General features: G+C 57.7%; 2 protein-coding genes, 1 long non-coding RNA gene and 1 other non-coding gene across 6 annotated transcripts; 2 read left to right on the plus strand and 2 right to left on the minus strand.

The window, feature by feature from the left end:
• Positions 1-94: 94 nt before the first annotated feature.
• LOC140688503 (uncharacterized) lies at positions 95-3,661 on the plus strand. 2 transcript variants are annotated; one of them, XR_012063241.1, is made up of 4 exons: positions 95-1,084; positions 2,467-2,545; positions 2,706-3,483; positions 3,545-3,661. It is a non-coding gene; the product is annotated as an uncharacterized lncRNA (long non-coding RNA). The 2 variants fall into 2 exon arrangements; XR_012063240.1 differs by lacking the exon at positions 3,545-3,661 and having other exon boundaries at positions 95-548; positions 2,706-2,950.
• A 2,630-nt stretch (positions 3,662-6,291) lies between these two features.
• On the minus strand, positions 6,292-21,913 carry SCAMP4 (secretory carrier membrane protein 4). 2 transcript variants are annotated; one of them, XM_072948069.1, is made up of 7 exons: positions 21,826-21,913; positions 15,489-15,536; positions 14,137-14,265; positions 13,794-13,950; positions 12,369-12,470; positions 9,415-9,532; positions 6,292-7,953 (listed from the first exon to the last, which is right to left on the minus strand). In XM_072948069.1, the coding sequence occupies exons 2-7, from the start codon at positions 15,493-15,495 to the stop codon at positions 7,774-7,776; spliced, it is 693 nt and encodes a 230-aa protein (XP_072804170.1). In that variant the 5' UTR covers positions 15,496-15,536; positions 21,826-21,913; the 3' UTR covers positions 6,292-7,773. The 2 variants fall into 2 exon arrangements, with proteins under 2 accessions (XP_072804170.1, XP_031529781.1); XM_031673921.2 differs by lacking the exon at positions 21,826-21,913 and adding an exon at positions 21,437-21,615.
• On the minus strand, positions 16,632-21,408 carry ADAT3 (adenosine deaminase tRNA specific 3). Its single transcript, XM_072948068.1, has one exon. It carries the CDS (start codon positions 18,158-18,160, stop codon positions 17,105-17,107), a length of 1,056 nt encoding a protein of 351 aa, XP_072804169.1. The 5' UTR covers positions 18,161-21,408; the 3' UTR covers positions 16,632-17,104.
• A 1,822-nt stretch (positions 21,914-23,735) lies between the features above and the next one.
• TRNAT-UGU (transfer RNA threonine (anticodon UGU)) lies at positions 23,736-23,811 on the plus strand. The gene has a single exon. It is a non-coding gene; the product is annotated as a tRNA-Thr (tRNA).
• The last annotated feature ends 3,990 nt before the right edge of the window (positions 23,812-27,801 follow it).

The raw sequence follows: 27,801 nt of genomic DNA on the forward strand, positions 1-27,801 counted from the left end.
CCGCGCTTCTGTGACGTCAAGGTCTCGCCACTTGACGTCACGACCCGGGCGGGGCCGCCGGGCGTGGTCAGCGCGTGGACCGGCCGACTTCCGGGGCGGACGGCGGGAGACAGGCTGGGTGGGGCAAGGAGGGGAAGGGACTCTAGAATGGTGGGCAAGCGGCGTGGCGGCGCCTCTCCGCGTCCTGAGGCGGTGACATAAGCGAGGAGCCAAGAAGAGGTCACCCAAGGCCCTGTTCCAGCGGGGCCTTCCGGCGCGCACAGGCCCTGGCACGCGGCTGGCGCTCATTAAGTGTGGTCTTGACTGCTGGCTCGAGCACTGTCAGTCCACCCCGGGCCCAGACGAAGCTTGAGGAGGGGGGTGACTGGCCAAGGGCCCCGCAGTGAGGCCCTGCTCCTCGGACAGGCTGGCGACGGGAGCCGGCCGTCCCCGCATGCCCCAGGGCCTCCTGCGGGACATTTTTACCATTGGAGGAGACTCATTCATTCATGTCCTTATGAAGTGCCTGCCAGCAGCTCTGAGAATAGAATGATTGGCATGGCTTCCCAGTGAGTCCTCTGTCCTGGGGGTGGGTGTGGACAGGACAGTAAATAAATGGACACGATGGTTTCAGGTGGTGTTACAAGTTGGCTTAGGGCAGAGTGAGGGAAGGCCAGACCCTAAAGGCTAAAAGCTAGATAGGCAGATAGGAGGAAGCAGCCAAAAGTGCGCGAGAATTTAAGTGGAAGGGGACGGCGGAATGACAACGGTTTGGGGCTTCTCCCCCAGTCTTCCTCGTTCAGCTGCACTTGCAAAGTCACCGCCTCCAGGAAGCCCACGCCAGTTCCCCCGGTGTCCTTTCTCACTGCATCCTGACCTGCCTCAGCCTGAGCCTTACCACAGAGGAGTGTGTTTGTTTCATATCGGCCTCCTCCGACAGCCATGCCCAGCCAGGGACCGCATCTGTTTTGCTCACTGCTGTGCCTGTTCCCATTGGGCACTCAGTCTGTGTGTTCACTATGTGTGGTGAATGAGTGAACACATGAATCGATGAATGAACCAACGGACCAACTCTACTGTCCTCCCAGATTCTGGAGAACTCAAGGTTTTATTTCTTCAGACTTTCCAGCCCCGTCTCTCCACTTTTTTTTTTTTTTTGTACTGGAGGTACTGGGGATTGAACTCACTGAGCTACTTCCTTCCCCCTCTTCTCTCCACTCTTGACGGTCATAAAAATCTACCCTTAGGTGCTCAACTCCCCGGGGAGCAGGGGGCGTGATGGCCTCTCCTCCAGAGGTATCTGAGCCTTGAACCTGAGCTCCAGCCTTGCCCCTGTAAAAGGCAGGGTGGCTTGTGCAACTGAAAGAATGCACAAAGGCCACAGCTGGGGTTGTGCCATATATACATATATGTTGCATATATACAACTACTCCATTTTAATTTTATTGATGTTTATATAATAGTGAAATCCCCTGAAACAACCTAGGGTATACAGATGGGGTCCAACTTGGGGGAAAATAGTAGAAACACACTTGATTAACAGTTTTCACAACCTTTTAGACATTTTTTTTCTTTTTTTGCCAACTGCCCCCCATTGTTGAGATATGGTGTAGGGGGACCAAGCAGCCCAGTTTACTGGGGTCTCTCGGGACCCGGGACTGTCTTTGCAAAAGCCACAAAAGGCCCATCAAACTAGGAAGGCTTGGTCACCTTAGTGTGGGACATATAATGTCCTACCTGTCACCAAGGAGCTCCACCCAACTCCTGGGGGCCAAGGCCTGGGCAAGGCAGAAGGTGGAACAGCATCGCCCCAAAATTAATATCCATCAGGAAGCTCAGAATATGACCTTGTTTCGAAATAGGGCCTTTGCTGATATAATTATTTAAGAAGCGGTCATGCTGGATTAGAGTGGCCCTGAATCCAATGACTTGTGTCCTTAAAAGAAAAGGGACACAGAAAGACAGAGAAACCAGCCGCGCAAAGACAGAGGCAGAGATTGGAGGGATGTGACCACAAGCCAAGGACACCTGGAGCCCCCAAAAGCTGGAAGAGGCAGGAAGGACCCCCCAAAGCATAAATAGTTGCTTTGAGCACCCAGTTTGTGATGCTTTGTGACAGCCACCTCAGGAAACTCATACAGATGTGGACCCAGATTTGGCCGCTGTTGTGGGTTGAACTGTGGTCCCCTAAAAGGTATACTGAAGTCTTAACTCCTGGTACCTGTGACTGTGATCTTGTTTGGAAATAGGGTCTTTGCAGTTACGGTCAAGTTAAGATGAAGTCATAGTGGAGTGGGTGGCCCTAATGCAATAGCTGGTGTCCACGTCAGAGAGGGACACGTCAGGGAGGAGGCTACAGCTCAGTCAGCGGTGGAGCGTGCTTTGCATGCAGGGGTCCTGGGCTCAATCCCCAGCACCTCTGTTAAAGTAAATAAATAAACCTAATTACCTCCCCTTCCCCCCAAAACAAAAAAAAAAAACAAAAAGAAGAGGGACATGTGGACACACACAGAGCGAGGCCACGTGATGATACAGGCAGACTGGAGTGATGCGTCCACAGGCCAAGGTATGACAAGGATTTCCGGGGGAGAGGCACGGTCCTCCCTGGCGGCCTTGGAAGGAACCAGCTCAGCCGACACCCTGACTTCAGACTTCCAGCCTCCAGAAATGTAAGGCAGAAAATTTCTGTGGTTTTAAGCCACCCTGTTTGTGTTAATTTGTTACAGCAGGCCAAGGAGACTGGGATTTGGAACCAGGAGCCAGCTCACTCGAGGGGTGAGGCCGGGGTCCTGCCCCCACCCCGCCACGCACGCAGCGTGCTCTAGAAGATGACATACCCCTTTGCATCTCTCAGTCCTCACGGCCACCTTCACTCCTGGCCGGGGTCTGATTCAGGGTCCCCGGCCACCCACCCGCCAGTTCAACCAGCATCTGCTAAGTTTCTGTAAATAAATTTACTCGGAAAAAGAAATTCCAATGAATTCCTGTCTGCCTAGAGACAGCCGGAGCTGGTTTCTCACGTTTGCGGGGAAGCGCTGACCTTCTGGGTGAACAGAAGCTGCTAGGTGGGAAAAGCAGGGGAGGGGGAGACATTCTGGGTCGTGGGCGAAGGAATTGGCTGATGATGGCTGGAGCCCTAAGAGTAAAGACAAAGACCGACCAGGCGACAAGACGACCCACCTGTGTGCCTGTTCCAGGTGGCCGTCACCAAGCACCCAGCCTGGGTGCCTTTGACAACAGGTTTAATCACTCCCAGTTCTGGAGCCCAGAAGTCTGCAGTCCAGGTGTCCATAGACGCTGCTCCCTCTGCAGGTGGGGGCGGGGCTCGGTGGGGGCTTCTCTGAGCTTCTGTAGCTCCTTGGCTGCAGCAGCATCACTCCACTCTCCCCTTGCATGCGTGTCTGTGTCCAAACTTCCCCTTTTACAAGAAAGTTAACCAGTCGTAAGCGTTGGGTACCATCTCAATTAGTTCCACAAGCATTGACACTACAGTCGTGTTCTGAGGTCCTAGGGGGTTGAGACTTAAAACACAGAAATTTTTAGCCAGGGAGGGTCGTGTTCTGAGGTCCTAGGGGGTTGAGACTTAAAACACAGAAATTTTTAGCCAGGGAGGGGGACACAGCGCAACTCATCACAAAGTGCAAACACATTCCCACATGCTCGCACACACATGCACACGCACACGCACGCTAACCTCAAACGCAGACAAGTTAGACCAGCACCCACCATTCTCCACCTGAGGGCAGAGTTGAGCCCCCTCGGCACCCCCAACTGTGGAGGTAGGGGGCTGAAAATGTGGTTTTTTTCCTTAAGTTACAAAAATGTAATGAGTTTTTTTAAGTGACATTAACGAGTGTGTTAAAATCTTGTGTCTTCAATCCTAATCTAGTACATTTCAGTATTTAGCTGGGAGAGGCAAGAAGGATGCCCCCCAGGGCTCTCAGAGGAGCCTTGACCCTGGGACACCTCAACCTCACTGGTCAGACCATGTGAAGCTGTCCAGTCTGTGGCCCCTGTTACGTGGACCTTTCTGCCTGCCCCTGGCCTCTGGGGAGGTTCTGGGTCTTTGTTGATGAACGCAGAGCATCTGAACCCAAATTACACCCCACTACACACACACACACACACACACACACGGGTGAGCTTTCTTTGAGAGGGTAGGTTTGAGAAGAAACCCTGCTAATCAAACGTGATCCTGATCGATCATTTTCTCTGCAGCAAAGTGAAATGACTATCAGGTGCCTTCTGTTTCCACGTTCTTACTCCTGGGAATTACTTCCATCAGGATCGATGCTTCTGGGTGAAACTAGTACTTGATCCTTCAATCAGACTGAAGAAAAGAAAAAAAACCTACATCAATTTTCTAGTTCAGTTGCAGCTCTTGACTTCCACTGAGAACAATTTTGCCAGGCCAAGTCTCACATCTAAAGCAGAGGGTCTCACCTGGGTGGTCCGTCCTGCCCCCGGGGGACACTGGGTGATGTCTGGGGTGGGGGCCAGGGAGGCTGCTCCACACCCCACAGCACCTGGGGCAGTCCCCACAGATGCTCCAGACCTAGTGTCCGCAGCAGGTGAGAAGCTGGCAACTGTTGGCTATGTGCTAGCAGCAGGAACTTCCTCGTCCGCCAGCCTCCCATTGCTGGAGGTGACTGGTCCCTGCTCCTGACCCAGGGCAGGGCCTCCCTTACAGATCCTGCTGAGAAAGCTCTCAGCCCAGCCTCACGGGCCCTGCTCCCACCCTCACCTGCACCCCCTTGGGCTTTGTGCTGCCCCGCCATGAACACGGCTCTCCTCCCATCCCAGGGACCTGGTCCCCTACGGGCAGTCCCCTTGGTGCAGGGCTTGGCTGGCAGACGCACCCGCCCAGGGCTGTCTGCTGCTCCGCTGCTCTCCCTCGGGCTCGGGCTCGTAAGGCTGAAGTTCCCCCGCAGGGGCTGCACCACAGCCCCACCTCCTAGAACTGGCAGGTCCTTTCAGATGTAATGAAGGTACGGATGACGTTGAGATCATGCTGGAGGCAGAGTGGCCCCCAACCCACGGATAGTGTCTTGTAAGAGACAGAAGGAGACGCAGTGACAAAGAGAGCAGGTTCCCCCAGCGGCTGGGAGAGGCAGGAAGCACCCTCCCCAAAGCCCTGCCACGTGTCTGGATCCAGAACCGAGAGATAAATCCTTTGTTTAGAGCTCAGGTCTGTGGTCCTGGCACAGCCACCCCAGTGGATGGCTCCCTTCCCGACTCCCCCGGGGTCTCTCTCGCCTCCATACTGTCCTGTGTCCCTACATGTCACCTCTGAGCCGATGACACGCAAATCGCCTCCCCAGACCCACGTGCCCACCGCCCCAGCACCCCATCCGGTCTCACTTTCCTTCTCTGCTCCCTGCTCTGCCCACCTGCCCGGGAGACACAGCTCCTCGCCCTCCAGGCAGGTCACCCAACCCGAATCACCCCCTACCAGTGACACGCGAGCCCTATGGCACAGCGCCCGCTACCTCACCTCCCCGATAACCGGGGGGTGGCTGTAACCAAGCACCACAAACAATACGACAAACACGTCCCCTCCCAGTTCCAGGGCCTCGAAGCCTGAGATGTGTGTGTCACAGGGCTGGCTCCTGCCCCCCCGCCACCCCACTCTCTCCTGGCTTCTGGGGTCACTTGGCAACCCTGGGCTTGTGGCAGCATCACCCATCTCTGCCCCCATCTTCTCGTGGCCTGCCCTGTGTGTCCGTGTCCAGGTGTCCTCTCTTGTAAGAACAAGAGTCCTGCGGCATTAGGACCACCTGCTCCGATGTGACCTCGCCGTGACCAGTCACTCCTGCAAGGACCCTGCTCCAAACAGGCCCTGCTCTGAGGTGTGGGGTCAGGACTCCATGAACCACTTGGGGGGCCACGAGGAAACCCAGGCCACTTGCTTTGGGCTCGCTCTCTTCCGCTGGTCACCAAGTGCTCCATGGAGTAAAAGACCTGCAGCCATCCCTCCAAGTCCACGTGGGGGGTCCACCGCCGCCCAGTAGGCCCCACAGTGAGCCAGGATGGGGGTGCCTGCAAGCCACAGCTGTCCCTAGTCCGGCCACCTCTACCATTACGTCTCTTTTCCGGCGAGGGGCGCTGGCATCCAGTATCTCACCTTCTGTAAATTTCCTTTTTTAAACAAAAACTGGGGAGCAGGAAGAAAATGAGGTGATTGAAAACAAGAAGAGGGCACCACGGTGGAGGCCACAGCTTGTCCAGCCGGGCAGGGGCTGCGGGCGGGCGGCCCATCGACCAGACCTCCAGGGGGAGACTCACCACAAACAGCCCCTGAGGAGGCCCACCTAGTGCAGGAAGGATGTATTTATTTCCTGGATATTCTCACATAACAAAACCTTCAAGGTGCAGCAGGCAGTGGGGAGCACAGGGTGGGGTGTGTGCCCAGGGCGAGCCCCACAACTGGCCCCATGGCTGGCTGACGCCGGGTCAACTGCTGTCACCAGTGGTGTCCCGGTCACAGGAGACTCAGCCCTGAGGAGCGTGGCACCAGCCTCGGGTGAGGGGCCTGGGCTTCCCACCCCAGGAGGCCCTGCCCCTGGGGTACCCAGACCCAGGCGCTTTCTCAGGGCCACGGCCACCCTCTGACAGTGCGCGGCGTTCAGCAGTAGCAGCCAAGCAAGCAGGCGCGGGCGAGCAGGGCGGGTCAGCGGCCAGGAGGCTCCTGGGAGAGGCCGGTGTGACAGGAGGGGCCCATCCTGCCCAGGAAGCAGGGCCAGCAAGGGCCAGGAGGCTGCTGGGAGGGCTCTCCGGCCCATCCATTCACCGGGCTGCTGGCTGCTGCCTGGGAAGGAGCTGGGAGGACCGGCGGGGAGAGGGAGGAGGGACGGCTCTTTCCTCACTAAGGCACAGGTTTGTCTGTCTGGTTGCTCCTCCTGAGGAACCTCCCAACCCTGCAGCTCCGGAAAGGGCTGTGCCGCGGCCCTGCGCCTGGCCTTGGGGCACGCACTCTGTCTGTCGCCCTGCCTGGACCTGGACCTGGACTGGACCTGCAGGGACAGGCCGGCCGCTGCCCTCCTCCCCTAGAGGGAGTGGGTCCCAGGTTTCGGATCTAACAAGCTCCTGCCCGAGGTTCCCAGCTCTGAGACCTGGGACCGGCATGGCCGCTAGCAGGAAAGCTGGAGGCAAGATGGCCAATGGGCAGATGGACAGACAGACAGATGGGGAGGAGCTCAGATCACGGCACTGAGGCTGCAGTCGGTCTCTAGCCCTCCCCATGGGCTCGTCCACTAGACGACAATATTGAGGCTCTGGCTACACATCAGGAGATGAAAACTTGGCAGGGAGAAGGCCCCCTCTCCCAGCTGGGCCCCGGGAAAGGGCGACCGACCGGACAGAGGCTGGGCGGGCAGCATGCAAGGCCAGGGCCCTTCTCAGCATCATCAGCTCTGGAAGAGGGCAGGCAGCCAGCCCGCCTCCGACCTGGGAGGCCTGGGTCAACCCTGCACGACCCCCGGGGAGAGGGCCTGCTGCATAGCAGGCCTCACGGGGACCATGCGTGCTTGGAAGGACTGAGATGGACGCTCTTCCGCCGGACAGCAGAGGCCAGACAGCCTCTGCGTGGAGCTTGCAAGAAGCCTGCTCCTGGGAGTGCGATGGACACCGCACCGCACGGGTCCCCCACTGCCGGCTGGCTTGGGGTTGGGGCCTGGCCGCTGCCTGGGAGGTCGGGGGACAGCCGCTCAGGGCGTCAGCAGACCCAGGTTGGCGGGGGTGGACCGGGAGGAGGAGGTGGACTGGTAGGCAGGCAGCAGGGCCGCCTGGCTCCCCCTAAGGCCACTGGGCACCGCTGGCCGGGTAGCTGGGCACGGTGGGGTACTCGGGCAGGCTGTTCCCAGAGAAGTTGTTGTACTGGGCCTCCCGGGACGGCGGGTTCCGCCAGGTGCCTGCGCTCCACTCTGACTGCGCCTTCTGGAAGCTTCCACCTGTCCCCCGGTAGATGCTGTGCACCTGTGGGGGGGGGAGCAGGAGGCAGAGAGCGGATGTCAGCAGGCGACCACACACTCAGGCCACAGCGTTTGCGCTCTGAGAGCTCCACCTGCCCCAGCAGAGCCCACGCACTCGGCCACAGGCGCCTCTTCCAGCAAAGGGGGAGGTTCAGGGCCTGCCTCCCCCTAGCATCCACTCGCCACCCATCCCCCACCCCTCTGGGGCGCATCGGATCCTGGACCCCGCAGGTCGCTAACAGCGGTCCCTGCAGTGACCCCCTCAGCAGAAAGCCCTGGGGAGACCACTGCCTCCCACCATCCAGAAAGGCCGCGCCTCTTGGAACACTGAGCTGTGCTATTTCTAGAAATTCTGGCAAATTCAGTAACTGAGAAAACGGTATTTGCCGATTGCTTTTGTCCTTTTCCACTGGAATTTATCCTTCTTCTGTGCAACCGCCTCCTGGCGAACACCCAAAACGGGGGTTGGTGCTGGGGCCTCAGTAGGGGGTCGGCTGTGCTCAGGGGCACTGCTCAATCCTGGAGCACCCTCCGTGCATACGGGTGCTCTCAGCTCCGCTGCGGCCAGCATCTTGCCGGGCCTCCCAGCCAGCCTGCTCTCTGCTGGGTCGTCCCTCCCCGCATCGTGGTCCACACAGCTGAAGGACTTTGGGGACAGGCACTGGGGAACCCAAGCACCTCTCTGTCCTCCTAGATGGCCCAGTGCACCCACTGAACAGCCCAGGCCTCGAAATCCTGCCGTAACAGCTGAGACCCATGGCAAGGAGGCAGTGGGGGTTCAAAACCCAGCTGTCAAGCATCACTGGCAATGCACAGCCCAGTGCAGCGCTGGGCGTGTGGGGGGCAGACGGCCGAGTCAGGCACCTCCAGGAAGGCAGAGGAGGATGTTGTCACCCGTCACCTTCCCTGAGGTCCCAGGGCAATCCTCACGTGGCCAAAGGCTCAGGGCTACAGTGCACATGTTTTCCCCAGAAGTCTCCAAACACCGGGAGCAGTGGCACCTGGGGGAGCTTGTGTCCCAGCCCCACGTGGCCACTGAGCACTCAGATGAGGCAAGCAGGATGGACAGATGTACTTTCTAATTTTAGTTTGTTACACTTAATTTGAATTTAACTGTAAACAGCAACACTCAGCCTGGGATGGCCGAATCAGCAGTGTGGACTTCATTCTGCGACACGTGTATGGTGGGGCTCTGGCAGACGACACCCCCAAACACAGGAGTGCTCCCCACTGACCCACACAGAGCTGTTTCCTTGAGTCCTCCCTCCCCAGAAGGCCACGTGGGTGGGGAGGCAGGGCTCCGGTGTGAACAACCAAGGGTCCTGACCACGGAGGGTCTCCCCTGCTGACAGCGATCACTTCCCTCCCCAGACGCACCATTTCTTGCTACTGGAATGGGGATAAGATGAGCCCCTGCAGCCAGGAAGGTCAAGGCACAGGCTGCGCAGGGACCCAGAGGACTCACCTTCATGATCACGATGGCCATCATTATAGCCGACACAGAGAACATGATGGCTGGGAGCAGCATGACCACGGCAGCCCCAACGCTGGTCTGGAAGAACCCGACTGCTGCCAGCCAACCGCTGCAGGGACAAGAGCTAATGTGGGAGCCAGCACGACCACCAGACACCAGCCCAGCATCCCACCATCCCTCATATGTAAAGAGCTCCGGCAAATCAACAAGAAAAACGTAGTGAGCAATTCGTAGACAACTACCTTGGGGCCAGAGAGCTTAGAGAATGATACTCAAACCCACAAATGAAGATGTGCAAGTTAGAAAAGGTGCAGTCTTTACACCGTCGTGTGGGCAAACCTCGTGTGCAAGGGGTCGAAGAAACAAACTACTGTCAGCAGCGGGGCACTGCCCTGTAACAAGATCTGAATGTTTATTCCTTCTTCCTGGCTATTTTACTTGCAAGAATCTAAGCCACGGCCACTGTCTGCAACAAGGAAAAGCCGGGGAGGATGTGAATGTCCACCTGCTGGGAACACCAGGAACCTAAGTCACACTAAGGAGGCGTTAAGATGAGAGAGACCTGAACCACGTCACATCATCGGCCCACATGGAAGAACATTTATCTCATCTCCACAATTGCCTCTGGGGGGGAGGCAAGACGTACAGTATTTCTGAGAATTTTTTTCTTAGCACGTAATAAAGACGCGGTTCAAGACTCAGGAAACTGGAAAGAATATAATAAACTCTCTCCTGGCGACCCCCTCCCCCGCCCAGAGGGAAGCGGTATGGCTCACCTGCTGTGGACCCTTCCAGGGAGTCTGTAAAACCGTGTACTGCACGCACACGCCAATGCCGCCCCACCTCCCTGCGGAACGAGGACGCACGCTGCACCGTGCTCTGAGGGGTGTGAGCACAGCCGGGCGGCTGCAGGGGTACTAGGCGGGTGGACAGGCAGCTGTGGCTGGGTCAGGGGGCAGGACGCCATTCCCTGGGCTCCGGGGGGGGGGGGGCCGGCTCTGCTGCAGGAAGGTCACGGAGAGGACGGAAAGATCTCCCATTGGATCTGGTGCTCTGAACACGAGGCTGGCTGGGCAGTCGTCTGGGGAGGGTGGGGATGGAGAACAGGGAGCCTGCTCCATGGCACCAGGCCCCAGACATGCCTGGGAGGGACTGCGGCCGCCCCTTCCAGGGAACAAGCTCACTTATTACGGCTGGAAACCGGCCTCCGCCAGCGACGGACCGAGGTACATGTGAGCCTGCTGTCCCCTGGGTGGGGGTGGGGCGCACTGCTGGGAGAGATGAGGGTCAGGGAGGGGACACGGGCACCAGGAGCTCCCACTGGGCCACTTGGCCAGTAGCTCCAGGCGCTAGAACCAGGGACATGGGGACAGAAGGTGCTAAAGGACAGAACAAGGGACGCAGTCTGCAGAAGCGGCGGGAGGGCCTGGCAGCTCCTCAGAAGGTCAACATCACTACTGTGTCGCCCAGCAGGTCCACGACCAGGCGTGCCCGGAGAAACAAAAAAACACACGTGCACACAGAAACAGGAGCCTCACAGCAGGACCACTAACAGCAGCAAAGCAGCACAGCCGCCCAAGTGTCCCTCCACAGGCAGTGGGCACACAGGCCGCGTCCCACCATACACGGGAGCGTCGCTCGGCTGTGACCAGGAGAGCAGCCCTGACACCGCTCCCATGTGGACGGACCCTGAGAGCACGGTGCTCAGGGAGAGAAGCAGACACAGAGGGACACACGCTGTGTGAGTCCACGGATGTGAGACGTCCAGAACAGGCCAGTCCCCAGACACAGGGAGGGGGCTCCTGGTTGTCAGGGGTTGGGGAACGTCAACTGCTGATGGGGACGGGCCCTCCTTTTGGAGTGATGATCTGTTCTAGAACTAGATAGAGGTGATGGTGCACAGCACTGCAAATGTACTAAATGACACTAAATTGTGCACTTAAAGATGGAAAACTGTATGTTAAGTCCATCTCAATTTAAAAAAAGGGTGGGGAGGGTATAGCTCAGTGGTAGAGCAGGGGCTTAGCATGCACGAGAATTCAACCAAGACACATGGGGACACATGGCAGCACACACAGGCAGGAAGAGAGATCACTGTGGTGTGTCCTGCCGGGCGCTGGCAGTGGAGACAACTCACAGCATCCACGTCCTGCTCCGGGACCTGCGACCTGTCACCTCACGGGGCAGAGACGACCCTGTAGGTGGGATTAAGTTAAGGCCCCTGGGATGGGGGTGACCCTGGATTCCCTGGGGGAATCCGTGTTTTCACAGGGTCATCAGAGGGAGGCGGGAGGGTCAGAGTCAGAGAGGGAAGATGCTGCGCTGCTGGCGGTGAGGATGGAGGGAGGGGCCGAGAGTCAGGAAAGTGGTGCCTCTAGAACCTGGAAAAGGCAGGAGCTGCTTCTCCCTGGAGCCTCCGGAGGGACCAGCCTTGGCCACGCCTGGGTTTTAGCCCCGGGCGCTCTGACCTCCAGGACTGAGATGAGAAGTCTGTTTCAGTTCAAGCCACTGAATTAGGAGTAATTTGTCACAGTGGCCACAGAAAGCTCATATGTGACCCCAAAGGAAAAACACACAGGTGACAGCTCTTACCCTTGACAGGGCGGGAGGGCCGCAGGCCCTCAACTGCTCTCTGACCGCTCCCCTGGGACACACACTGACCACGCCCCACATCCCCTGTGGTCGGGTGACCACGAACCAGCTGGCAGAAGGCCAGCGGAACCTCTGCACTCAGGCCCCCGGTGACTGCAGACCAGATGCCCCTACCTAGCACCTCCCTGGAGGGCTGACAGGTGCAAACGTCGGCCCACCTCCAGCCGCTGGCCTTACGGGTCCTCCTTGCAGCCCTCGGCCCACACTAACGGCACCTGTGTGTGACTTGTGTTCACACACGCGACACGCATCACAGGTGACGCTAGTCCTGGGCTCTCAGGGGCCCTGCTTACCACGCGCCCCAACCCGAGAGGCCAATGGCCTGGATGATGGTCAGGACAAATTGGGCTCCAAAGATGAAGAAAAACGCCATGAAGTTGAAGGAGCTGTCAGACCTAAAGGGAAGGAAAGCAGCATTACCACAGCCTGAGGAGAGGGGACCTGAAATGGGGGGCAAGGTGGAGGGGCTCAAGGATAGGGGCCCGAGGAGGGGGGCCTGGCGCAGGCTGCGGAGCCGGACCGTGAGGGCCCACTCGGCTCAGAGGCAGCGCCACACCTAACACGTCCCCACTGGGGCGGAACTGCAGACACCTTCCTACACCGAGGATATGACCGCACCGGCAGGGCACGCGATCAGCAGATGTTAACCTGGGCGGTTAATGGTAGATTCGAGACACTCTCCACGCTGGACTCCTGTCCCTGCCCTAGACGAGGGAAGGCTGCAGGGGCCGTGGCTCAGGCCCCTCCCAGTCCATGGAGTGGGGGCAGGGGCTGGGGGGACCCACAGCTGGGGGTAGGCGAGGGGCAGGAGCCTGTGGGGTCCGTCCCTGCATGCAGTCGCCCAAGCCAGCCTGGGACGTCGGCTTCAGCACATGTGAGTGGGTTTCTGGTTCTTGTCTCCAGGAGACCATCAGGGCCCTGACTCAGTCTGAGAGTCTGGGATTCGGGGACCACCCAGGGGGCAAACAGCACACACTGGGCGGGGTGGTGGGGGGAGTGTTCACAGAGAAAGATTCACAGCAGCCAAAAGATGGCAACAACTCAAGTGTCCATCAACGGATGATGGATAAAGAAACGTGGTCCCTCCATACATGGGAACGTCACTCGGCCACGCACAGGAGAGAAGCCCTGACACCCGCTCCCACGTGGACGGACCCTGAGAGCACGGTGCTCAGGGAGAGAAGCAGACACAGGAGGACACACAGTGTGTGAGTCCATGGATGCGAGACGTCCGGAACAGGCCAGTCCGCAGACACAGGGAGGGGGCTCCTGGCTGTCAGGGCTGGGGAGGGGGCTGGGGGGGTGACTGCTGGTGGGGACAGGGCTTCTTTTGGAGTGATGGAATGTTCTGGATTAGAGATGATGGTTGTCCAACCTCGTGAAGACAGTAGAAACATTGCATTGTTGAGGTGAGTTGAGCGATAGGTGAAGTACACCTCAGTGTAACTCATTAAAAGCAAACACAGGCAACAGCTGGATGTGGCCTGTGGGCCGCCGTCTACAGAGCCTGATGCAAAATGCTGTCCAAGATGGACCAGAGGTGGGACTATGCTGACACTTGGGCCTGGGCGACAGGTGCAGACTGGGGCATGGGGGCGTGGTCCTCCACGGGGTTTGGGTGGAGGTAAGCATGCCCAAGGGGAGATGTCCTGTTCCCTCCCCTATACTGGACACCCCGAGAGCCCCTCTAGGGTGCAGGCCACGGAGCCCCGACTTACCGGAAGGCCTTGTAGGCGGGCCGGAACCAGCACACGTAGCCACAGGGGGAGAAGAGCAGCAGCCAGATCAGGGCCAGGCCGAAGTTGGCGCCGGAGCCACCGGCGATCCACCAGGCGAGGCAGGCGACAAGGTTGACACCCAGGGTGGCACAGTAGACTGGGGGGGCAGGGAGGGGCCCTGAGCCGGGCTGGGGCATCCAGCCACCCTGCCCACTCCATCCACACCAGGCCCCAGCCAGAAGGGAGCTTACTACAAAAGCCTCAGGCTCTCACCACCTGGGCCAGGGCAACTCCCAAGCTGGGGTCTCCGAGTGGTGCCAGGGAACCCCCTCCTCACACTCACACAGCCACAGCCGGTAGATCCTCTTCACCAGGACCTGGTGCTCGATGGGGATCTCGTCAGAGAAGTTCTGGTAGAAGCAGGGCTTCAGGGGGATGAACTTGGGCAGCGGGGGGAAGTTGTTCTCCTTGCCTGCAGGACACACGGCCTTGAGCTAAGCCCGGGCTGCAGCCAGCTTGTGACGGCCCCAGGACGCGTCACCTCACGGGGCAGAGGGGACTCTGCAGGCAGGATTAAGTTAAGGCCCCTGGGATGGGGGTGACCCTGGATTCCCAGGAGAACCGTGTCCTTACAAGGTCCTCATCAGAGAGAGGCTGGAGGTCAGAGTCAAAGAGACGGCGGATGCTGCGCTGCTGGCGGTGAGGATACACGGAGGGGCCGCGAGCCAGGGGTGCGGCGCCTCTAGAAGCTGGAAGAAGCAGGAGCCGCTTCTCCCTGGAGCCTCCGGAGGGACCAGCCCCGCCCACGCCTGGATTGAGCTCCATGAGGCCTGAGTAGGACCCCTGACCTCCAGGACGGTCAGAGAACAAATTCTGCTTCCATCACTGTGTTTGTGACGATTTCTTAGAACAGTTCCAGGAGTACACAGACTCGATGGCAGAGCCCAAACGCTGTTCACACCTGGGGCTCCCAGGAAGGGTCTAGCCCTTGGAATATGAGCTTCTGGCAGGGGCGGCTTAGCACAACAGAAATGCGTCCCATCCCCATCCTGAAAGCCAGGCAACCCAGATGCAGGTGAGCAGGGCCGCGCTCCCTCTGGAGGCTCCGGGCGAGGGCCCCTCCTGCCTCCTCTGGCTCCTGGGGCCCCGGGCATCCTGCGCACGTGGCAGCGTCACTCAGGTCTCTGCCTCCACCTTCCACAGCTTCATCGCGTCTGTGTCCAAATCTCCCCCTTCTTAGGACGTCTGTCACTCTACAGCAGGGACCCCTACTCCAGTGCAACTCGTCTTACAATTACACTGCTGACAAAGTCCGCTTCCCGGGTCCTGGGGTCAGGACTTGCATGTGGCTGTTTGAAGGCAGCCGCAGCGGGCACCCAGGTGGACCTCGTAGGGGACATGGTTCCAATCACAGCACGGATATGTGGGCACAGCCTGGAGCCGCTCACCTCTGCCCACATAAGAGCGACCAGGCGGCACCCTGTCACCTCTGCTGCCAGACGCCCAAGCTGGCCGCTCACCATGAGGGCTGTCTCCCCATCGTCCGGCTCAGTGCCAGGAGCAACCCCATCAACCCCGCGTGGGAGGACAGAGGCTACGCCCTCAGGGGTCAACGTGAGTCCAGCCACCTGGGGCACTTCCCAGAGGGACAGAGACGCTGGAATCTTCACCATGGGGCCAGCGGGCAAGACTCACCTGACATTTCCGCTGTGAAGACGGGGCGGGGCGGAAGCCTGCAGCCACCTGGGGAGGAGACAGCCATAGTTAGGGAGTCCTCATCACTGCTAGGGGACCCCGACGCCAGCTGCAGGCCCAGGCGGCCGCCGCAAGGACAGCCCTAACCTCCAGACTGTCCACAGGGGTGTCTGGGCTCTTGGCCCAAAGGCCAGCCCCAAGTGTGTGACCCGCCACCTCTTCACCTCAGAGGCCCCAGGCAGCTTTTGCACTGACTTGAGGGGAGGCATCGGGCCAGAGCCCGATGTTCCTGGGATCCCAGACACTCACCCCCGCTGCCCTCCCGCCTCCTTACCCTCCCAAACTTCCCCATTACCTACAGACGGCTCTGCGTGCCTCCTACGGCCCCAGGGGATCTGATTCACCAAGAACTGAGTTCATGCTCCTTGCTGTGTGACCTCAGGCAAGTCACACAACCTCTCTGGTCTGCAGTTTTTGCCCCTGGAGCTTTGCAGGGCCAAGGACCCCACTGCAACCCAAGTGCAACACTTGCAGATGGGCTTGACTCCCAGCAGTCCTGCCCAGAGGGAGCCCAGGAGCCTGTTTCACAGAGCAGCCCCTCACAGGAGGCACCAGCAAGGCACATCACTGTGGGGGATTCAGCGGTTCCACAAGGGCCCTGTGGGTGGGCGGTACCCTGTCTGGGAAACCTGCCTGGCCCTCCTGGCACAGCTGGGCCTCAGCTGTCCCCAGCACCTGGCCCTGGAGCAAGTGGGGGAGGCAATTCAGGTGAGAAGGTTCCAGTGATCGAGAGTTCCCTCGGTCCACTCTCCAGCCCCACTGGGACCTGCAGCCCCGCCCGGCCCTGTCCTGCCTGCAGGCCCAGCGGGCTCACTGCCCTGCCCGACCGTCCATCCAGCGCGCCCACCACACTGGCTCTGGCTGAGACCCTCCACCTGCCCTGCCCCCACGGGCTGGGAAGGGCTAGGGGCTCGAGGGTGGGCTCAGGGCAGAGATGTCTCAGGGCCCTAAGCCACCCACCATGTGCTCAGTCAACGTGAGTTTGCTGGATGGACAAGAGGGCCACTGTGGAGCAGACCCCCACCCACCCTTCTAGGGGTCCCCTGGCCTCCTTGGACAGTCAGGAAATTGATGTCCAGGTTGGCGGGGCTCTTCCCTGGAGTCCAGCCTCACGCTTCCAGACCTGGGGGGCCCAGCTCTGCCCACACTCGGCTCAGACGCTCGTCTCCCCAGTACAAACCCAGGCATCAGGAAAGCGGTCCCCCCCGGATCCAGGGACCAGTGGCCACCACAGCCTCATACCTCTGTCAACAGACACCAACCTGGTTTTAAGTTGTTTATTGTCACACATCAGAACTGTCTTCTGACACCTGACAAAAGGGGACACAGTCCCGAGGACCCGGGGCTTCGCCGGCTGAACCCCCGCTGCACTTGGGCCAGTGGCGGGGGAGCCCATCCAGGCAGGGACGCCCCCATGCGCTGGCAGAACAGTGTGGTGGGGGCTCCGGGGCCAGGAGACACGCGTGTCTCTAAAATCGAGAAGGGACGGCAGTCCCCTCGTGACCATGTGGGATGCCTGGGCCAGCAGGGAGCAGAGGAACTTCAGGGCCAGGCGCCTACGGGTCAGGGTCCAGCTGGCGGCACTGGGCCTCCAGCACCCCGCGGAAGGCCTGGAAGCGGTGGTTGAGGTCTGACCGGGCGTGCATGCGGAAGCGGGTGCCCAGCGCGCCGTCGGGCGAGGGCGCCCCATAGAAGACACGTCGCACGCGGGAGTGCACCAGGGCCATGGCGCACATGGCGCAGGGCTCGCGGGTGATGTACAGGTCGTAGCCGGTGCACACGTAGGGGAGGCCATCCGCGTCCTCATCCAGCTTGCGCACAGAGCCCGCACGGACACTCTGGGGGGCGTTGGCCGGGGCGAAGGAGCAGGCGGGGTGGGGCACAAGGTCATAGGTGCCGCGGCCCTGGCCCTGGGCCACCAGGTCGATGCACACCATGGTGGCGTGCAGCAGGGGGCGGGCTGCGCCGCGGCAGTCATGGCCCGTGGCCAGCACGCGGCCCGAGGCCGGGTCCACCACCACCGCCCCCACAGCCCTCAGGCCCCTGGAGGCAGCCTGCTGAGCTGCCCACACAGCCCGCTCCATGTGGCCATGCATAGTGGCCCGTTCCTGTGCTGAGAAGAGCTGCCCAGACAGGGCTCGGGTCACCTCCCTGTCCTCGTGGAAGTTCGTGGGCCAGTGGGAGCGTGCCTCCTCGAACTGGCCCCTGGTCAGGGGCGGCCGGGCAGGCACAGGCACCAGGAAGGGCTGTCCCAGGCCACGGGGGTCCACGGCCGGCTCCGGGAGGAGCTCAGCCAGCAATCGTGTGCCCGCAGCTGGCCCCGCCAGGCACAGCAGCATCTCCAGTGCATGTGGGCAGCTGGGGTCCTGGCTGGGCCGCACCCTTTTGAGGTGAGGCTGTGCAGGTAGTGGGTGGACGGCTGACACCTCCTTGAGGAGGCGCGAGGTCTGGCGTTTGTCCAGGATGGGCGCGGCATACGCCAGCACCAGCTCCACATCCCCAGATTGCTGCTCGGACAGGACCGGGAGGGCTTGCCATGGCGCGGGCTCTCGCTCAGGACTCCCTGCCTTCTCGTCCACATGCGGCTCTGCGATGCCCAGGGCGGGGTCCATCCTGGCGTGGCTCCGACTGTGGGAGACAGAGACCGGAGCAGAGCATCATCCGTCAGCGTGGAGGCCTGGCTAGGCTGGAGAGCGGGTCCCAGGAGCCTGCAGGGTCTGGAGGCTCAGCAGAGAGCTCGGCCCCCGTGAACCGCAGCAGTGGTCACGCTCTCACTCAGGTCCTGCTGACTCCTGGTTTGCACGCAGTTTGAACCACCCCAGTTCCGGTGTTTCTCCCTTTTTTCCTTTGAGACGTGCTGTGAGTGGAGACGCACACTAGATTCCAGAGACTTATGACAAAAGGACGTGAACGGTCTTGGTGGGTTTTGTTTGTACAGTTAGCCCTCCGCACCCACGAAAAATCCAGATACCGACGACCAGCTGTATTTGGCCACCTGACACCCACGGATTCCGTTATCCTCAGGGGTCCTGGAACCAATCCCCCACAGATACCGATGGACGACTGTGCGGACTACATGAGGAGGCGGGGATACTTCACGTGTTTCGGGGTAAATAAATGTATCGTTAGAGTTAACGTCACCTGTTTCTTTGTACTTTTCAAAAAAGCGGTTTCTAAAAACTCGACGTCATATACGTGTCTCGCGTGACACTGCTACTGGGCAGGACTGCCTAGGGCGGTGTTAGAAACGAACCTCCTCGCGGGACCCCAGAGAAGCACTGCCCTCCCAGGCCGCACCGCCCCGGCAGCGTCTCAGGTGGGCCAGACGCTCCCAGCACTTGCCCACGGACAGGGAAGTGCTGAAACCACTTCACCACTGGGGCTTTTACTGCTGTGATGCTCCCCGGCTCAATCCGCAACCCGCCACCCTCAGAGGGCGTGTGCGGTCCCCACCCACCATAACGTGTCCTGAGCCCACAATACAAGCGTGGCAGACACTCAGAACAGGGGGCCGCCGGCAGCTCTGAGAAGTGGCAGGCATGGAGCGGCCCTGGTACACCCAGCACAGCCGTGCCAGGCAGGACCTCAGATTCCAAATCCGCGCGCCCGGCACACACCACGCCTGGGACGCCCTGGCCCCACTGCCTGTCCCAGGCCACAAAAGCTCCCAGTGTCTCCGGGACAAGACAGACACAGTCCTGTTTGTCCCTCCGAGGGCACAACCTCTGTCTGCTTAAAAAAAAACACGCGGTAAATAAAGGAGGCTGCCATGGGGACACTGCTGGCCGGACTGCTGACTCCTAGAGAGGAAAAATAAAAACCACAGGGGTCACCATCTGACCCTGCAACGCCACTCCACTCCTAGATGCGGACCCTGAAGAACTTAAAACACACGTCCATGCAGAAACCTGCACACAAATGTTCAGAGCTAGACACTTCACAGCAGTCAAAATGCAGCAACAACCCCTGCCAAAAGATGGACGGATAAACAAAATGTCTCCCCACACACAGGAGCATCGCTCAGCCGTGACCAGGAGAGCAGCCCTGACACCCTGGACGGACCCTGAGAGCACGACGCCCAGGGAGAGAAGCAGACACTGAAGGACACACAGTGTGTGAGTCCATGGATGTGAGGCATCCAGAACAGGCCAGTCCCCAGACACAGGGAGGGGGTTCCTGGTTGGCATGGGCTGGGGAGGGGGAGGGAGATGATGCTAATGGGGACGGGGCTGCTTTCTGAGATGATGGAATGTTCTGGAACGAGACAGAGGTGATGGTTGCACGACATTGTAAATATACTGAAAAAGGCTTTTAAAATGTACGCTCTAAGTGGACAAACCGCAAGGCGTGTGACACGTATCTCAGAAAAGCTGCTGCTGCTGAGGGGAGGAGGAAGGACACCTGGTGGTCGGTAGGGCAGCAGACCCCCCAACCAGGACCAGTACCTCACGATGGTGCTGGAACCCCGGCACGTCCTCGAGCTTCCACGAATGGGTTCCCTGACTCCTCTCCACGACCCAGGAAGGAGACTGCAGGACTGTCCCCTTTCCTTAAGCCAAGGGGCTTGCCCAGGGCCACGTGGCTGGGTCAGGGAGGGGGCAGAGCTGGGACCGAACCCAGCGGCCAGGTGGCCAACAGCTCACTGACTCTGCCCCCGGGCCCCGCAGGACGGGGGTCCTGAGCCCACAGACCGGAAACAAGTGTGGCAGAGGGCAGCCCCCCTAGACAAGGAGCAGCGGCCCCTTCCTGGACAGTGCCAACGCCTCAAGACATGCTTGAACACCCCAGGGGCCTAAGCGCAGCCAGGCCAGCCTCTTCCTCTTTTTGTCCTCAGAGCCTCGTATCCACTGCCAGCTCTGGGCACCCAACTGCGCGACATCCTCACTGTGCTCTTTGCGGGCCCTGTGCACCTGTCTCTGCCCACCGCTATGGCCTAGAAGTGCCTGTGCTCCAGTGCAGGGGCCGCCTCCCCAGGACTGTTTACACTGGTGATTGTAGCCTCTGCCACACGCACCGACAGGGCCAGAAAGGGCTCCATGGGCCGTGTGCCATGCGTGGGTCCCCTGGAGGGTCTGGGGGACCAAGGAGACCCTCAAGAGCCAGTCCTCTCACTGGGTGCTCTGGGACTCCTGCAGCAGCGGGGGCTGTGGGTCTGGGGTCCCAGGAGAAGTTAGCTCAGCAGGGAGTAAGAAAAGGGTGCTTATTCAGGTAGCTGAGTCAGGCTCTGCAGGTGACAACCAGAAGGAGAGGCCTTACCACAGCCCTGGGTGTGTCCCACCCCGGTCCTAACCCCGACCCCAGCTTCCCCCTCTGGGACATGGGATCCATCACTGTCCAGCACGGCTCTCTGGGGCAGAAAGCGAGAATACCCACGTGGGGCCTGGCACTGTCCCTGGGCACAGCCCCTCAGGGGCCCTGTGCCCTGACTGTGGCAGGAGGGCTCCTCAGAGGCGGTGACCCACGGCCGGGCCTAAGGCAGGACGAGCAGGGTAGGGAGCCCAAAGCAGAAGGAACAGCCGGTGCCGGAGTCTTGGAGGCGCCCACATCCAGGTTTCAAATACGGTTTCCAGGACTCGGCCCCACTGAAGGGCGAGCTCCCCCATAGAGTGGGGGTCGCCAGACAACATACAGGACGCCCCGCTGAATTCCAACTCCAGGTGAGCAGACAATTGTCGGCATAAATGTGGCCCACGCCATCTCTGGGATGTACTTATGCCCGCTCCGAAAATACGTATGTATGCACACATACTGTTCACACGGACTTCGTACTTAGCGGGGCAACCTGCGAGTTTACTTGCGGACCCTGGCCACCCTACGGGCGCGTGACACGACAGGGCCTCGGGCATGCGGCTGCGGGAGAGACGCGAGGCCAGGCCCTGAAAACTCACTTTCCTTAAGGCTCAGGAAGGACTATCGACGTGGAGGACGTCCAGACAGACTGGCGGCCTTCCACCCAAAGCGGGCGGGAGGCCGTTACACGGACAGTCCAGGCGACAGCGCGGAAGCAGAGGGCTGGCCGCGATGACCCCACGGCGGGGCGCACCGGAAGCGACGGGGACACGGGGTCTCCATCCCCGGCCGCAGGGGCGCGCGCACGCGCACACGGCGCCTCTCCCCGCGCCTGTCCGCGGCGCGCACGAGCCCTGCCTGGCTGCCCCCTTGCTCCACGCTGCAGGCGCCCCCCAGAGCCGTGCCCCCCGCCCCTGCCCGCGCTCGCCCTCGCCCTCCGCGGGAGACTGGGCCGCAAGACCGCAAGACCGCGGGGTCGTGCGCTCACCTGAGGAGAAGGCGGGAGCGCTGCGCTTCTCCAAGTCTTAGCAACCGGCCAGCTTGCCCCGCCTCCGCCACCGCCTGGCGCCGCGGGGCACGCCGGGAGCGTAGTTCCCGGGGCGGGGTCGGCGCGAGGCGGAGGCGGAACCGGGACTACAATCCCCAGAAGGCCGCGCGCGCTGCCTCGCTCCGCCCCTTTCCTGAGAGCGGTTCCCGTGACCGGCAGGAGTGCGGGGCGAATGCTGAATTGAATGTTCGAGACCCATGGGGCGGTGGGGAGGAGTCCGGCCCTGGGGCCTTTGGGAAATCAGCAGTGAAGGTACTGAGGCAGGAGGCACACGACCCGGAGTGCAGTTTGCTGCTGCCACGTGGCTCATCCGGAGGGGGTGTCTCCAGAGAACTAGATGCAATCTGGTTCCAGTGACGGTCTGGGGTCCCAGCCAACTCCAGCCTCATTTTTCTATCTGTACAGTAGGCGAAGGAGATATTGTGAGTCTCCCAGAAGTGAAATGGAATCAATATTTTATGGCAAGATAAAAATTTAAACATAATTCTCTGCCCTTTGACCTCTCCTCCCCGCTCTGTGCTACTGTGTATCTGCACATGCATCAGTTGAATCTCCCCCATGGCCGGAATACCTGCTCAACCATAAACAGCCATTGTCTCTGAGCATCAGCAAGACAGCTCCTTAAAAGATAACATTTCTTCTAGAGCTTGTAAGGGGGTTACGTGACTAGGATGACCCTTAGGTCTGGATTATGTAAACTGTCAACAATATATCATTTGATGTTCAGCCCTCTGTCTCAAAAAACCATTTAAACTGTGCCTTTATTTATTTTTTAATGGAGGGATGGGGGATTGAACCCAGGGCCTCCTGCATGCTAAGCATGTGCTCTACCACTGAGAGTTACCCACACCCCAAAAGTTTATTGAGGGCCAAGCAAGGAGGACAGGGTGTTTCATGCCCAAGAAAACCCCAACTCCATTTTTTTCAAATAGTTGTTAGTACTGTGTAGGTTCTATACTTTGTGTTGAGCATGATTTATTTTATTTATATATATATATATATATATACATATATATATATATATTTTTTTTTTAATAGAGGAACTGGGGATTGAACTCAGGACCTCCTGCATGCCAAACATGCGCTCAACCACTGAGCCATACCCCCATCCCCTGTGCCTTGATTTCCAATGGATGGAACAGTCCTCATAGCAGAGATGCTCTTCCCAGGTTATAATCCTCAAATTTGGCTTGAATAAAATTTCCCATTTCTTTCTTAGATTGACTTGAGTGATTCATTTTCCATCAACACAGGCAAAATATGCTAATTTTATGAGCAAATCCAGTTATTCATTCTAGTTACACAGGTTTAACCCAGAGGGTCTCAACCAGGGGCAGTTTGTCCCCCCACCCCCAGGGGACACTGGGCAATGTCTGGGGGTATTCGTGATTGTTAGGACTGGGGGTGCTCCTGGCATCCAGACCCAGAGGCCAGGGAATGCTACTCAACACCATACAATGCACAGGATGCCCTCAAAACAGAGCTTCCCCGCATGTCCGCAGTGCGGGGGTAAGAAGACCCTGGTTTGACCCCATTGCTAAGCAAGGACTTAGTATCCGATCTAAAAGGACTCTGAAGGGCGAAAATTTTATTCATATCTTTCTATTTTCTCCCTGCTCCCCTCCTGGAAGAACCAAGTAATCCCCTGCCAAAATCCATCAAATGTCTACCTTGGGACCGGTGGCTGGAGGGGAGAACCCACTTCCTGGTGTCCCCACTGCAGCCCAGATCCTCAACACTGCAGGGCCCTTAGAGTCCAACCTCGTGTGTTTCTCCTCTTAATTTGCAAAGCATCGCCTGGTGTCCTGATCTATTGCTGCATACAACACCACTCAGGGTGGGGGGTGGCTGGGGGTAAGTATAGCTCAGTGGTAGAGCACATACTTTGTGTGCATGAGGTCCTGGGTTCAATCCCCAGTACCTCCATTAAAAAAAAACTAACAAATAAGTAAACCTAATTACCTTCCCCCCCAAAACAAACAAATGACACTCTGGGAAAACATCCTGCTTGAAGCTGGTCGCTCTCTTTTTCTCTTTTCTAAATAAAAATGCAGATTAATATGTGTTTTAGTTTAACTTTTTTTTTAAGACATCTTTCCATCCCTGGATGTCCCACTCAAGCTAGCCAAGAGTCCCTGTTTTGCTGATTCTTTTTTTAAATGCTCTTTGACAAGTTGTTAAAAACAATGCCTAGATTTTCTGCATCTAAAGAATGAATCTCTTCAGCATATGTTTCTGCTTATCTTCAATTTCTCAAAATGCAAAAACATGTACAGGTAGGGACATAGAATGGTACAGCTGCTGTGCAAAACATTTTGGCAGTTTTTCTAAAAGTTAAACATAGAATTACCCTATAATCCAGCAACTCCACTTCTGGGTAAATATGGGAGAGAGAGGCAATTGGGGACTTGAACACTCAACATTCATAGCAGCATTATCCACAATAGACAAAGGGTGGAAACAACTCAAGTATTCATCACCAGATGATGGATAAACAGAATGTGATCATCCATACAATGGAATATTACTCAGCCACGAATTCGAAGGAGATTCTGACACCTGCTACAACATGGATGAACCTTGAAGATATGATGCTTAATGAGAGAACCAGACACAGAAGGACACACAGTGTCTGATCCCACTCACTGGAGGTCCCTGGAGGAGTCACATCCATAGAGACAGAAAGCAGGTGGTGAGGGCCAGGGGCTGGGGGAGAGGATGAGGAGTGCCTGCAAAGGGGTATGGGTTATAAAAATATTCTGGGGTTATAAAAATGTTCTGCAAATAGACAGAGTTGATGGTTAAACAACATCGTGGATGTACTGTCTATAAAACTGAATTGTACTCTCTAAATGGTTAATTTTATATTATGTGAAATTCATTTAAAAAAAAACAAACGGGGGGGAGGGTATAGCTCAAGTGGTAGAGCACATGCCTAGCATGCACAAGGTCCTGGGTTCAATCCCCAGCAGCTCCTCTAAAAATAAATAAGTAAATAAACTAAATTACCTCCCCTCCCAGAAAAAGAAAACAAAAAACAAAAAAACAATAAAAACACAGGAGGGGATGGGCGGATATAGCTCACTGGTACACTAGGTGCTGGGCGTGCACAAGGTCCTGGCTTCAATCCCCAGTACCTCCGTTAAGGGGGCAGGTGTGCAGAAAAAGGAAAAAGAGACATAAAAGAGAGAAAGGAAATGACCTTTCTCTCCCTACCTCTTGTTCACACACTGCCTTCATCTCCTTGCAGGACAGGGACAGACAAGATTTCTGAAATCCTCTCTCTGCAACCCGAGAGAGGCCGGCTGGCTCCCAACCCAGGGGTCCCCTGTGTGGTCCCCTTACCCAGGGACCCTGCTGTCAGGCTGTCTGTGTAGACGCATGTTGCAGCCTCTACATCAACACGAATAACTCCACTTAGGGAAAGAAAACCAGCAAAGACCGGCTAAGTCTTTCTAACGAGTCATGCATCAATTCCGTGCATCCAAAGGGCAGTGCTGAGTCGGGAGGGGGAGGCCTGTGGGGAGTGGGCAGAGCAAGGTGCACAACACAGATCAGCTGTTTGCTGGGCTAAGGGGCATCTCTTCTCCTCTGGTACCACCCGGCCACGGGCATGGATACAGCCGAGAGGGTGAAACTGAAGGCAGGGCATTGACTCCCAGATACACACCCAAAGGAATTAGAACAGGGACTCAAATACTAGTACATGGATGCTCGTAGAAGTTCTACCCACAAAAGCCCAGAATGAGAAGCAACCTAAGCGTCCATCAACAGATGAGCAGGTGAGCAGAACAGGATCCCTCCTTACACTAGCATGTACTCCACACTGGTCCCGCCTCCAAGACAGAGGCGCTGTCTGTGCTTATGTTTCTAGGACTGGGATTGGGGTGGGAATGGAAATGGATTGGCATCTCCTTATGGGAAGCCCCACAGAGGCCAGGCACCTGTAAGTGGTGTCTATGTTCTACCCGCTTCAGATCAGCACAGCCTTCTGGACCCGGTGCCCCGATGTTTGTGGGAGACTGTTCCTCTCACGACTCTCAGTCCACGTGGTTCCAGGGACTCCACTATCAGCTTGGCCACGCCAGTCAGGGAAGTTCCCTCACCCTGGCCACAATGATTGGCTCGGGAACAAACAGGTGACTCAGGTGGGACCAGTGAGAGTCAACCGGGGACTTCATCTGAAATATAAGCAGAGTCCCTCATTGTGCCACAGGGTGGAAGCCTGGAGATGCTAGGAGTCACTGTTAGCAACTAACAGTTGAGCTTGTCTGAGAACGAAGTCAAAACAAGGAGGACAGATCCTCGAGAGAAAAAAAGGTCGTGCCTCCACAACACTGTTTAAACACCTGGATCCAGCCATACGTGAATCAGGATCCTCTTTTTGTTTTGTTTTGTTTTGTTTTTGTTTTTTAGTTTAAGCTAATTTGAGTCACAGCTTCAGTCTTTTATCAACCAACAGCCTCGACTGGTACTGTCCCTTTTGTTTTGACGTTGTTCATCATTCAGCACCTCTCACAAGTAATGTGACCTAGAAAACTCACAGTGGCACATTTGTGTCCAGCACCAAAAAGTTGCAAAACCATGGACTTGGCTCCCCAACTGTAAGGTTAATAGCAGCAGAAAGCGCCCTGGAGTCAGTCAGAACAGAAGCTCAGGTCGGCTGCCAGCCATAAGCTCTCCCACCTCTGCAAGGCAATCAACAAAAGAGTCCTGGAGAGGAGAGAGGCTGCCCTCCAAGTGTCCCCTATCTCCACTAGGCTGGGGCCAAAGTCAACAGTCCTCGCGCCAAGTTGTGTGGCTTGTGTTTTTCTGGCTGTTTATCCTGTTGACTTTCTGAGGTTGTCCCGGGCAGCTGGACGGACCCCAGGTGTTTCCCGCCTCTATGGTGATCTTCCTGGAAGTAGGCTGGGGGGATTCCCTTCAGCTGCCCAGGGAAGGCAGATGAAAGGCTGCTGGAGTCTGACAAGGAGTGGAAAGCTGCCATCTGCGGCTTCCCAGAGGCTTTAGGACACTTCACTGCCCCCAGCAGGTCTCTCAGTGAGTGAATCCCTGCCTACCCACCCAGACTCTAAGAGGACTCCATGACCCTCTCTCTCTGTCTCTCACACACACACACCCCAACCATCTGTCATCTGGCAATTTCCCCCCAGGGTGGTAAACATTTTGTTTCCGAAAAGCAAACTCAAATGTCACAAAATTCAAAAACCCAACCTCTTTGCTCACAACCCTTTACCTCTTAGTTTACACACAATTATGACCTACCTGGTTCTCTGCTTTCTCAGGCCTCAGATGCTGATGTTAATGGTAATAATTCATCACGGTTAACATCTCCCGAAGGCTTATTTGGAACAGACACCATTCCAAAACTCTTTGATGGTCTCACATAGTCCTTTCAACAACTCTGTAAGAACGTACCACTAGTAACACATTTTCAAGATGAGGAAACAGACGCCGTCTCTTAGGCCCCCAGCTCTCTTGGTCCCATCCGTGTCCTTTTGATTATTTTACATTAGGTGTAGGTTTACGCGGGCACCTCCCCCCGACATCAAGGTAGGGTCCTGCTGCGCAGCCACCCACCGCAGCTCTGTCGTGGCCTGAAACAGGGCCTGGCACAGCTGGGAAGACCATGAACATTTGTCCCTGAGTTTTGCTGCCATGGAATGACCTCTTCCCATGTCTGGGGGCTGGAAATGCACCTCACCAGGCGCACGGTCTAACTGACCCTCCTCAAACCCTGGCCACGCGGGAGTGGGGGCCAGAAAGGAGCCCCCATCTCCTAGTCTCTCCTAGCCCACTCTTTTATTGCCTTCTCCCCACTTACACTACCTGGTGATACCTTACTTATCTAGAACGACCGCACCAGGATGGCTGGAAGTTTTGTCTACTGTGACAACCCCATGGCCCGGCCGGGAG

Source organism: Vicugna pacos, chromosome 22 (assembly GCF_048564905.1).
Source record: "Vicugna pacos chromosome 22, VicPac4, whole genome shotgun sequence".
Lineage (NCBI taxonomy): Eukaryota > Metazoa > Chordata > Mammalia > Artiodactyla > Camelidae > Vicugna > Vicugna pacos.